Source organism: Clinocottus analis, unplaced genomic scaffold (assembly GCF_023055335.1).
Source record: "Clinocottus analis isolate CAN_PGR_092001 unplaced genomic scaffold, fCliAna1.0.p SCAF_21, whole genome shotgun sequence".
Classification (NCBI taxonomy): domain Eukaryota; kingdom Metazoa; phylum Chordata; class Actinopteri; order Perciformes; family Cottidae; genus Clinocottus; species Clinocottus analis.
The window spans coordinates 150,001-162,500 of NW_027175943.1; the positions used below are offsets into that span (position 1 = coordinate 150,001).

Sequence of the window (12,500 nt, forward strand, 5' to 3'; positions counted from 1 at the left end):
CACCCTGAAACACACAAACAGAGCTGGTCACCAGGAGCTGGTCACCAGGAGCTGGTCTCCAGCAGCTGGTCTCCAGCAGCTGGTCACCAGGAGCTGGTCTCCAGGAACTGGTCTCCAGGAGCTGGTCACCAGGAGCTGGTCTCCAGCAGCTGGTCTCCAGGAGATGGTCTCCAGGAGCTGGTCACCAGGAGCTGGTCTCCATGCAGCTGGTCTCCAGGAGCTGGTCTCCAGCAGCTGGTCACCAGGAGCTGGTCTCCATGCAGCTGGTCACCAGGAGCTGGTCTCCAGCAGCTGGTCACCAGGAGCTGGTCTCCATGCAGCTGGTCTCCAGGAGCTGGTCTCCAGGAGCTGGTCTCCAGGAGCTGGTCACCAGGAGCTGGTCTCCAGCAGCTGGTCACCAGGAGCTGGTCTCCATGCAGCTGGTCTCCATGCAGCTGGTCTCCAGGAGCTGGTCTCCAGGAGCTGGTCTCCAGCAGCTGGTCACCAGGAGCTGGTCTCCAGCAGCTGGTCTCCAGCAGCTGGTCACCAGGAGCTGGTCTCCAGCAGCTGGTCACCAGGAGCTGGTCTCCAGGAGCTAGTCTCCAGGAGCTGGTGACCAGGAGCTGGTCTCCAGCAGCTGGTCACCAGGAGCTGGTCTCCAGCAGCTGGTCACCAGGAGCTGGTCTCCAGGAGCTGGTCACCAGGAGCTGGTCACCAGGAGCTGGTCTCCAGGAGCTGGTCTCCAGCAGCTGGTCACCAGGAGCTGGTCTCCAGGAGCTGGTCTCCAGCAGCTGGTCACCAGGAGCTGGTCTCCAGCAGCTGGTCTCCAGCAGCTGGTCACCAGGAGCTGGTCTCCAGGAGCTGGTCACCAGGAGCTGGTCACCAGGAGCTGGTCTCCAGGAGCTGGTCTCCAGCAGCTGGTCACCAGGAGCTGGTCTCCAGGAGCTGGTCTCCAGCAGCTGGTCACCAGGAGCTGGTCTCCAGGAGCTGGTCACCAGGAGCTGGTCTCCAGGAGCTGGTCACCAGGAGCTAGCGGGGCTATGCGCGTATGGACCTGTGCTTGGAGGGGATGTAGCCCAGCTCCTCCAGCTCCCCCTGCTGGTTCACCCGTCTGGCCTGCCACCACTCGTCGTCGGCGCTGTCCGTCACGTGGAGAACCTCCCCGAAGGTGAAGTCCAGAGCTTGAGACAGGACGCCACAGTCCCACTGCTTGTCGTAGTCGAACAGCGCCCTGAAACCACAACGCACGTCAGTCCTCATGACCGCGGGTCCACCAGCTGGACCACCTGGACCAGATGAACCACCTGGACCAGGTGGACCAGGTGGTCCAGGTGGACCAGGTGAACCAGCTGGACTAGGTGGACCTGGTGGACCAGCTGGACCAGCTGGACCAGGTGGATCAGGTTGTCCAGATGGACCAGGTGGACCAGGTGCAGCTCACCTGAGGTAGAAGCTGCGGTTGGCTCTCAGACTCCCAGACGAGCTGTTCATCATCTGCTCCCTCAGGTCGTGGATCTTTGCTTCGAAGCGACTGTACTCTGCAGACATGAAGTACAGGTACTATTGCTGTTGTACTAGTATTATGTAGTATTACTGTGATACTCCTAGTACTATGTAGTATTATCTCACCTTCAGGTCTCTGCTAGGTAGCACCTAGTATTATGTAGTATTACTGTGATACTCTTAGTACTATGTAGTATTATCTCACCTTCAGGTCTGTACTGGGCCACGATGGTGACGGTCTGTCCGGCGTTCTTCAGAGCTGCTGCTGCCTGTTCATGAGTAGCATACCTGAGGTCCACCCCGTTCACCTGCACACACACACACACACACACACACACACACACACACACACACAGTCACTGAAATATCTAAATCGCCAGAGAAGGACTATGTCTCACACTGAGGATCTGGTCTCTGATCTGGTCTCTGATCTGGTCTCTGTACTCACACTGAGGATCTGGTCTCTGATCTGGTCTCTGTACTCACACTGAGGATCTGGTCTCTGATCTGGTCTCTGTACTCACACTGAGGATCTGGTCTCTGATCTGGTCTCTGTACTCACACTGAGGATCTGGTCTCTGATCTGGTCTCTGTACTCACACTGAGGATCTGGTCTCTGTACTCACACTGAGGATCTGGTCTCCCTTCCTGAGTTCTCCGCTCAGGTCGGCGGGTCCTCCTGCGAGGATGAAGGAGATGAAGATCCCCTCTCCGTCCTCTCCTCCCACGATGTTGAAGCCCAGCCCGGTGGAGCCTCGCTGGACGCAGACCCGCCGCGGCTCCCGGGAGTAGTCGTCCTCTCCCATCATGCCTCTGGGTACGGGCGAGTACCGCCGGGGCGACGGAGGAGGGAGGACTTGTGGGTAATCACACATGTAGTCCGGCTCCATGTAGGCTGCAGAGGAACAAGGATGCGAGAACCTTTGAGACCCGCCGGACCGAACTTCAATGTTTCCTTACTTAGCTCCTTTAGCATAGGAAACACTGAACCTTCCTTAACCAAAGGAAAGGAGCTTCAATCCTTCCTTACTTAGCTCCTTTAGCATAGGAAACACTTGACCAAAGGAAAGGAGCTTCAATCCTTCCTTACTTAGCTCCTTTAGCATAGGAAACACTTGACCAAAGGAAAGGAGATAATGCCGACCCACAATTCCTTGCAGCGGCAACGTTTGAAGTGACGTATCATTCGGCGGTTGCCTTTTCCTAACTCCTCATGAAGTCTCCTTCCCACCTTTCCTTGACCCCGGGACGGTTTCCACAGGGGTCAAGGAGAAGTGGTCACTAGACGTCAGGAGGCCATGTTTTGAATATTCGCCTGCAGCCGAAGAAGCAAAACAAAGCATCACATGACCACGACACAGGAAGTGTACGTACAGCTGGTCAGGTCGGGGGGGCTGTACCGCTCCGCCGGGTGGATGTACTGCGAGGTGGGCGTGGCCACCTTCAGGTACACCACCTCGCCCGTGTTCTTCAGGGCCACCACGGCGTCCTCATGCAGGACGTCCTCCAGGGACACGTGGTTCACCTGCCGGGGACAACGCTCCGTTAGCTTAGCGTCCAGAGGACATGAGGACATGAGAGGACTATGAGGACAAGAGAGGACATGAGAGGACATGAGAGGACATGAGACGACATGAGACGACAAAAGAGGACTATGGAGACATGAGAGGACATGAGAGGACATGAGAGGACATGAGGACAAGAGAGGACATGAGAGGACATGAGAGGACTATGGAGACATGAGAGGACATGAGAGGACTATGGAGACATGAGAGGACATGAGAGGACATGAGAGGACTATGGAGACATGAGAGGACAAGAGAGGACATGAGAGGACTATGGAGACATGAGAGGACAAGAGAGGACATGCGAGGACATGAGAGGACTATGGAGACATGAGAGGACATGAGAGGACTATGGAGACATGAGAGGACATGAGAGGACATGAGAGGACTATGGAGACATGAGAGGACAAGAGAGGACATGCGAGGACATGAGAGGACTATGAGGACATGAGAGGACTATGAGGACATGAGAGGACTTTGAGGACAAGAGAGGACATGAGAGGACTTTGAGGACAAGAGAGGACATGAGAGGACATGAGGACAAGAGAGGACATGAGAGGACATGAGGACATGAGAGGACAAGAGAGGACATGAGAGGACTATGAGGACATGAGAGGACAAGAGAGGACATGAGGACATGAGAGGACTATAAGGACATGAGGACATGAGAGGACAAGAGAGGACTATGAGGACATGAGAGGACATGAGAGGACAAGAGAGGACTATGAGGACATGAGAGGACAAGAGAGGACATGAGAGGACAAGAGAGGACTATGAGGATATGAGAGGACATGAGAGGACAAGAGAGGACTATGAGGACATGAGAGGACATGAGAGGACAAGAGAGGACATGAGAGGACAAGAGAGGACTATGAGGATATGAGAGGACATGAGAGGACAAGAGAGGACATGAGGACATGAGAGGACATGAGAGGACTATGGAGACATGAGAGGACATGAGAGGACTATGGAGACATGAGAGGACATGAGAGGACATGAGAGGACTATGGAGACATGAGAGGACAAGAGAGGACATGCGAGGACATGAGAGGACTATGAGGACATGAGAGGACTATGAGGACATGAGAGGACTTTGAGGACAAGAGAGGACATGAGAGGACTTTGAGGACAAGAGAGGACATGAGAGGACATGAGGACAAGAGAGGACATGAGAGGACATGAGGACATGAGAGGACAAGAGAGGACATGAGAGGACTATGAGGACATGAGAGGACAAGAGAGGACATGAGGACATGAGAGGACTATAAGGACATGAGGACATGAGAGGACAAGAGAGGACTATGAGGACATGAGAGGACATGAGAGGACAAGAGAGGACTATGAGGACATGAGAGGACAAGAGAGGACATGAGAGGACAAGAGAGGACTATGAGGATATGAGAGGACATGAGAGGACAAGAGAGGACTATGAGGACATGAGAGGACATGAGAGGACAAGAGAGGACATGAGAGGACAAGAGAGGACTATGAGGATATGAGAGGACATGAGAGGACAAGAGAGGACATGAGAGGACATGAGAGGACTATGAGGACATGAGAGGACATGAGAGGACTATGAGGACATGAGAGGACATGAGAGGACAAGAGAGGACATGAGAGGACATGAGAGGACATGAGGACATGAGAGGACATGAGAGGACAAGAGAGGACTATGAGGACATGAGAGGACATGAGAGGACAAGAGAGGACATGAGAGGACAAGAGAGGACTATGAGGATATGAGAGGACATGAGAGGACAAGAGAGGACATGAGGACATGAGAGGACATGAGAGGACTATGAGGACATGAGAGGACATGAGAGGACATGAGAGGACAAGAGAGGACATGAGAGGACATGAGAGGACATGAGGACATGAGAGGACTATGAGGACGTGTTTGATGGTTTTCGTACTGCCAGTATTTTGTCTCCGATCTGGAGACGTCCATCACGGTGCGCCGCTCCGCCCTCGATGATCTTAGTCACGTAGATGCTGTTGTCTCCTGGAACGTGTTGGTTCCCCGCACCGCCCGCTATGCTGAAGCCCAGACCTGGAGGAGACCACAGAGGACACCACAGGACCACACAGGACCACACAAGGACAAGACCACACAGGACCACACAGGACCACACAGGACCACATAGGGACAAGACCACACAGGACCACACAGGACCACACAGGACCACACAGGGACAAGACCACACAGGACCACACAGGGACAAGACCACACAGGACCACACAGGACCACAGAGGACCACAAAGGACCACACAGGACCACACAGGGACGAGAACCTTTGTGATGAATCAATGTAAATCCCTTCAGCTGAACACACTGAGTCACCAATAACTGAGAAGAACCTTCATATTCTGAAACCACCTCAGCTGTTTCCTCTCCTCGTCTCCTTTCCTACCTTTAGGCCCTTTCATCAGTTTGATTTGTGTGACGCGTTCGCTCGGTGGGCGTCGCCGCAGGACGTAGAGCCTGACGACAGGCCCCGCCTCCTTCAGCGCCTCCACCGCGATGGAGTGCGTGACCTCACGCACGTCCACGTCGTTCACGAACACGATGCTGTCGTTCACCCTGAAGACACAGACAGAACCGCTGTGAGCACGTCTGGACCCAGAACCGGTGCTCCAGGGCTCGGACCTGGTTTCACTGTTCAGGAGAGAACCGGGTTTAGGCAAGAGCCAGGCCTAAGTTAGAGCCGGGTCTATGTTAGAACCAGGTCTAAGTTAGAACCAGGCCTATATTAGAACCAGGTCTAAGGCAGAACCAGGTCTAGGTTGGAACCAGGTGAGGGGCCCGGCGGTACCTGAGGCGTCCGTCCTGGGCGGCGGCTCCTCCAGGGATGATCTTGGTGATGAAGATGGACGGGTCGTCTCCAATGTGAGGATTATCGGTTCCTCCTGCGATGCTGAAGCCCAGACCAGAGTTCCCCTGAACACACACATTAACACACATTAACACACATTAACACACAATAACTTACAACACTGGGACTGTTTTGTTTCCTGGTTATCTCTGCCTGTCAATAAATCCTGAAAGAACTCTGCTGTTCTGTATCTGCGTTTGGGGAGAGGCTGGACCAGGAGCAAGGAGTTGTCCTCTGGCCTGGATAGAGTACCCAACAGCAGCCACACCTCCACCGCAAAGCGCCTCTCACCCACCGAGGCCTCCACCTTCCCTTGTACCCACCCAAGAGGTGGAGATGTCAGTCTGTCCAGAGCTGCTCATGGTAATGCAAGAAGGTCTGGAGAGAGACGTGTGCTGCTCTTCTTCGCTCTTCCAGACAGAACAAGCGTCCAGCTGACCGCCGCTGCACACCTACCTCCACCTACCTCCACCTACTTCCACCTACCCCCACCTACCTCCACTTACCCTCACCTACCTCCACCTACCCCCACCTACCTCCACCTACCCTCACCTACCTCCACCTACCTCCACCTACCCTCACCTATCTCCACCTACCCTCACCTACACCCACCTACCTCCACCTATCTCCACCTACCCTCACCTACCTCCACCTACACCCACCTACCTCCACCTACCCTCACCTTCCTCCACCTACCTCCACCTACCCTCACCTTCCTCCACCTACCTCCACCTACCTCCACCTACCCCCACCTACCTCCACCTTCCTCCACCTACCTCCACCTCCCCCACTTACCCCCACCTATCTCCACCTACCCTCACCTACCCCCACCTACCTCCACCTACCCCTACTTACCCCCACCTATCTCCACCTACCCCCACCTACCTCCACCTACCCCCACTTACCCTCATCTACCTCCACCTACCCCCACCTACCTCCACCTACCCCCACTTACCCTCATCTACCTCCACCTACCCTCACCTACCTCCACCTACCCCCACTTACCCTCACCTACCTCCACCTACCCCCACTTACCCTCACCTACCTCCACCTACCCTCACCTACCTCCACCTACCCCCACTTACCCTCATCTACCTCCACCTACCCCCACCTACCTCCACCTACCCTCATCTACCTCCACCTACCCCCACCTACCTCCACCTACCTCTCCGGCTAACAGGCTTTCCAACACCTGTATACCTTCATGGATCCTGATCTTCTCCACACACAGTATCACCTGCACCCTGGTGGGCGTTGAGGGGAAAGTGTGAGGATTATGTTCAACCCCGTGTTTCCTGTGAGTTCCACCTACAGACGTCTTTCATTGTGTGAATATAAACGACGCGTCCTGTCGCTTTAAGACGTCTGAACACAAGCGGCAGGTTAAAGTTCACGTCTTTGATTCCTAAAATAAGCGGAGTGTTGAAAGAAGCTGTTTTCTATTTCTGGAGCTTTGAAACTGTTTCTAAAAACAATGATAACACAGACACACAATACACACTGTCACACACACACTGTGCAGACTTTAACACACACACACACATACAACACATCACATGTCAGGATCCGTTAGTGACAAAGTGTTACAGTGTGTGTAGTGTATGTTGTGTGTACTGTAACACAGTGTGTGTTAACCGGTGTTACAATGTGCATTACAGTGTGTAGTATGTGTGTATTATTTGTGAATAGGGTTATTGTGTGTCCTATGTGACTGTACAGTGTGTAACAGCGTGTATAGTGAGTGAATAGTGTGTGTATAGTGTGTGTATAGCGTGTATAGTGTGTATATAGTGTGTATAGTGTGTATAGTGTGTGTATAGTGTGTGTATAGTGTGTATAGTGTGTGTAGTGTGTGTATAGTGTGTATAGTGTGTGTATAGTGGGTGTATAGTGTGTATAGTGTGTGTATAGTGTGTGTATAGTGTGTATAGTGTGTGTATAGTGTGTAAAGTGTGTATGGTGTGTATATAGTGTGTGGATAGTGTGTGTATAGTGTGTATAGTGTGTATGGTGTGTTTATAGTGTGTGTATAGTGTGTATATAGTGTGCATAGTGTGTATAGTGTGTATATAGTGTGCATAGCGTGTATATAGTGTGCATAGTGTGTGTATAGTGTGTATAGTGTGTATAGTGTGTGTATAGTGTGTAAAGTGTGTATAGTGTTTGTATAGTGTGTATAGTGTGTATATAGTGTGCATAGTGTGTGTATAGTGTGTAAAGTGTGTATAGTGTTTGTATAGTGTGTATAGTGTGTATATAGTGTGCATAGTGTGTGTATAGTGTGTAAAGTGTGTATAGTGTGTGTATAGTGTGTATATAGTGTGCATAGTGTGTATAGTGTGTGTATAGTGTGTATAGTGTGTGTATAGTGTGTATAGTGTGTATAGTGTGTATGGTGTGTTTATAGTGTGTATAGTGTGTATAGTGTGTATGGTGTGTTTATAGTGTGTATAGTGTGTATAGTGTGTATGGTGTGTTTATAGTGTGTATATAGTGTGCATAGTGTGTATAGTGTGTGTATAGTGTGTATAGTGTGTATATAGTGTGTATAGTGTGTATAGTGTGTATGGTGTGTTTATAGTGTGTATATAGTGTGCATAGTGTGTATAGTGTGTGTATAGTGTGTATAGTGTGTATATAGTGTGTATAGTGTGTATAGTGTGTATGGTGTGTTTATAGTGTGTATATAGTGTGCATAGTGTGTATAGTGTGTGTATAGTGTGTATAGTGTGTATAGTGTGTGTATAGTGTGTATAGTGTGTATATAGTGTGTATAGTGTGTATGGTGTGTTTATAGTGTGTATAGTGTGTGTATAGTGTGTATAGTGTTTGTATAGTGTGTATAGTGTGTATAGTGTGTCTCACCCGCTCCAGAGTGATCTCCTCATACTCCAGCTCTCCTTCTGATCCGTTCATCTGTAAAAACAGAAAATGTTTTAATCTCATGCAGCATCGCTCTGCTCGTCTCCATGGCAACGCCATGGTAACTGCTGTCGAACTCTCAGGGGGCTGGTTGCTAGGCAACTGTAACTGTAGCTATGGAAACCACCCCTCCCTACTTCCCTCTCTCTGTCACATCATTATTATTACTACACTGTTACTACACTGTTACTACAGTCAAGTGTTGCTACATCCGAGTGTTGCTACAGCCGAGTGTTGCTACAGCCGAGTGTTGCTACAGCCGAGTGTTTGGGAGGTTGCTGAGTGTTGCTACAGCCGAGTGTTTGGGAGGTTGCTGAGTGTTGCTACAGCCGAGTGTGCTACAGCCGAGTGTTGCTACAGCCGAGTGTTTGGGAGGTTGCTGAGTGTTGCTACAGCCGAGTGTGCTACAGCCGAGTGTTGCTACAGCCGAGTGTTTGGGAGGTTGCTGAGTGTTGCTACAGCCGAGTGTTGCTACAGCCGAGTGTTGCTACAGCCGAGTGTTGCTACATCCGAGTGTTGCTACAGCCGAGTGTTGCTACAGCCGAGTGTTGCTACAGCCGAGTGTTTGGGAGGTTGCTGAGTGTCAGTATAATCAGAGCTAAATATAAAATATAATGTCATGAATGAACAGGGATGTTAATGTGTACAGATTGTAAAGACTTCAGTATAATTTGTATTGTGTGATTCTGGGCTGTACAAAATAAACTGAACTGAAACTGTCAACAGTCGGACTGGAGTTCACATTGCCATCCAGGGAGAAGTACTACCACACATCACAGAAGTAACAATACACTTCCTGTTATTGTGTATTGTGGTAAAGACAATACAACAGACGTTGTCTTTTCTAACGGATGTTCTTTGGTCTACTAGACACAGACGTAAACTTTTCAAAGAGACAAAGATCCTCTGAGCAACAAATGAAAAAGAGAAGAAATCAACCAGAAGCTTAGAATGAAGCAGGAACAGCTTCCTGTTTCCTTGTCAAGACTTTCACAATAAAAGCAGCCTAGAACAAGCTCGAAAGACCTTCATTAACTCTCTTCTTCAGACTTCCCAGTCGAAACAGAAGGTTAGTCTGCAGAGAGAAGCGGCTGTGGTCATGGGTGGAGCGGTCGTTCTGAATCCCTGGTCTCCTCATAGTTCACATGTTGGAGTGTCCCTGGAGTGTCCCTGGAGTGTCCCTGCATTGTCCTACTACTACTACTTGATTAGACTCTGAACCCCAGTAGCCTCACAGCAGCCCACTGTTCCTTAGATACTAAGGATAGTTCAATGCAGAAGACCTGTTTCATGTACGCATGTAATATGACAAACACAAATAAAGTTAAAGGTCAACGCTGTTGGATCATCAGCTGAAGACACTCAGCGACACGTCGTGATGACCTCGGCTTCTCGTTAATGATCCCCAGAGTGTCGCATGGACAGGATTAACACCTTTTATTAATCAACTCTGCACAAACTCTTTTACCAACACAAACACTAAGAATCCTGACTGTGTGTGTCTGTCTGACTGTGTGTGTGTGTGTGTGTGTGTGTGTGTGTGTGTGTGTGTCTGTCTGACTGTGTGTGTGTCTGTCCCACTGTGTGTGTGTGTGTGTGTGTGTATGTGTGTCTGTCCTGAACCGGGGCCCTGCAGGGCTGCACAGCTGTCAACACTACACCGCTCACTGTGTTTGTCTCTGGAGGATCTTCAGTAGTTATATAACAGAGAGAGAAAGAGGCAGTTACAGTTCACTGTGAATTAATTAAACCTCTTCACTTCCCATGACAGCTCTCTCTCTCTCTCTCTCTCTCTCTCTCTCTCTGTCTCTCTCTCTCTCTCCCTCTCTCTCTCTCTGTCTCTCTCTCTCTCTCTCTCTCTCCCTCTCTCTCTCTCTGTCTCTCTCTCTCCCTCTCTCTCTCTCTCTCTCTCTCTCTCTCTCTCTCTCTCTCTCTCCCTCTCTCTCTCTCTTTCTCTCTCTATACATATATATATATATATATATATATATATATATATATATATATATATATATATATATATATATATATATATATCTCCATGGTCCACCATGCAGGTGAGATGATGAAAACCTCTCCAAGTTCATCAAACTCTGTGAAGAAGCATCCAGGCCGGACCTGGACCACGAGATACAAGACTGGACCACGAGATACAAGACTGGACCACAAGATACAAGACTGGACCACGAGATACAAGTCTGGACCATGAGATACAAGTCTGAATCACAAGATACAAGACTGGACCACAAGATACAAGACTGGACCACAAGATACAAGAATGGACCACGAGATACAAGACTATACCACAAGATACAAGTCTGGACCACGAGATACAAGACTGGACCACAAGATACAAGATTGGACCACAAGATACAAGAATGGACCACGAGATACAAGACTATACCACAAGACACAAGTCTGGACCACAGAATACAAGAATGGACCATGAGATACAAGTCTGGACCATGAGATACAAGACTGGACCACGAGATACAAGTCTGGACCATGCGATACAAGTCTGGACCATGAGATACAAGACTATACCACAAGATACAAGACTGGACCACAAGATACAAGAATGGACCACAAGATACAAGTCTGGACCACAAGATACAAGACTGGACCACAAGATACAAGTCTGGACCACAAGATACAAGAATGGACCACGAGATACAAGACTGGACCACAAGATACAAGTCTGGACCACAAGATACAAGTCTGGACCACAAGATACAAGACTGGACCACGAGATACAAGACTGGACCACAAGATACAAAACTGGACCACAAGATACAAGAATGGACCACGAGATACAAGACTGGACCACAAGATACAAGAATGGACCACGAGATACAAGACTGGACCACAAGATACAAGTCTGGACCATGAGATACAAGTCTGAATCACAAGATACAAGACTGGACCACAAGATACAAGACTGGACCACAAGATACAAGAATGGACCACGAGATACAAGACTATACCACAAGACACAAGTCTGGACCACAGGATACAAGAATGGACCATGAGATACAAGACTGGACCACGAGATACAAGTCTGGACCATGAGATACAAGTCTGGACCACGAGATACAAGACTGGACCACAAGATACAAGACTGGACCACAAGATACAAGAATGGACCACGAGATACAAGACTATACCACAAGACACAAGTCTGGACCACAGGAAACAAGAATGGACCATGAGATACAAGTCTGGACCATGAGATACAAGACTGGACCACGAGATACAAGTCTGGACCATGAGATACAAGTCTGGACCACGAGATACAAGACTGGACCACAAGATACAAGACTGGACCACAAGATACAAGAATGGACCACGAGATACAAGACTGGACCACAAGATACAAGTCTGGACCACAAGATACAAGTCTGGACCACAAGATACAAGACTGGACCACGAGATACAAGACTGGACCACAAGATACAAAACTGGACCACAAGATACAAGAATGGACCACGAGATACAAGACTGGACCACAAGATACAAGAATGGACCACGAGATACAAGACTGGACCACAAGATACAAGTCTGGACCACAAGATACAAGACTGGACCACGGGATACAAGACTGGACCACGAGATACAAGACTGGACCACAAGTTCCAAGTCTGGACCACGAGATACAAGA

General features: G+C 49.7%; 1 protein-coding gene across 5 annotated transcripts in view; it reads right to left on the reverse strand.

Annotated features, from left to right (window-relative positions):
• LOC137792058 (disks large homolog 4-like) overlaps nucleotides 1-12,500 on the reverse strand; it is a 26,014-nt gene that overhangs the window by 2,300 nt on the left and 11,214 nt on the right. For all 5 annotated transcript variants that reach the window (XM_068587480.1, XM_068587481.1, XM_068587483.1 and 2 more), the window contains 10 exons: nucleotides 8,786-8,836; nucleotides 5,861-5,985; nucleotides 5,459-5,628; nucleotides 4,961-5,097; nucleotides 2,857-3,007; nucleotides 2,109-2,377; nucleotides 1,688-1,790; nucleotides 1,421-1,517; nucleotides 1,034-1,210; nucleotides 1-4 (listed from right to left, as the gene is read on the reverse strand). The exon at nucleotides 1-4 is cut by the window's left edge and continues 34 nt beyond it. In XM_068587480.1, coding sequence (XP_068443581.1) covers nucleotides 1-4; nucleotides 1,034-1,210; nucleotides 1,421-1,517; nucleotides 1,688-1,790; nucleotides 2,109-2,377; nucleotides 2,857-3,007; nucleotides 4,961-5,097; nucleotides 5,459-5,628; nucleotides 5,861-5,985; nucleotides 8,786-8,836 — 1,284 coding nt within the window. The remainder of the gene's footprint in view (nucleotides 5-1,033; nucleotides 1,211-1,420; nucleotides 1,518-1,687; nucleotides 1,791-2,108; nucleotides 2,378-2,856; nucleotides 3,008-4,960; nucleotides 5,098-5,458; nucleotides 5,629-5,860; nucleotides 5,986-8,785; nucleotides 8,837-12,500) is intronic.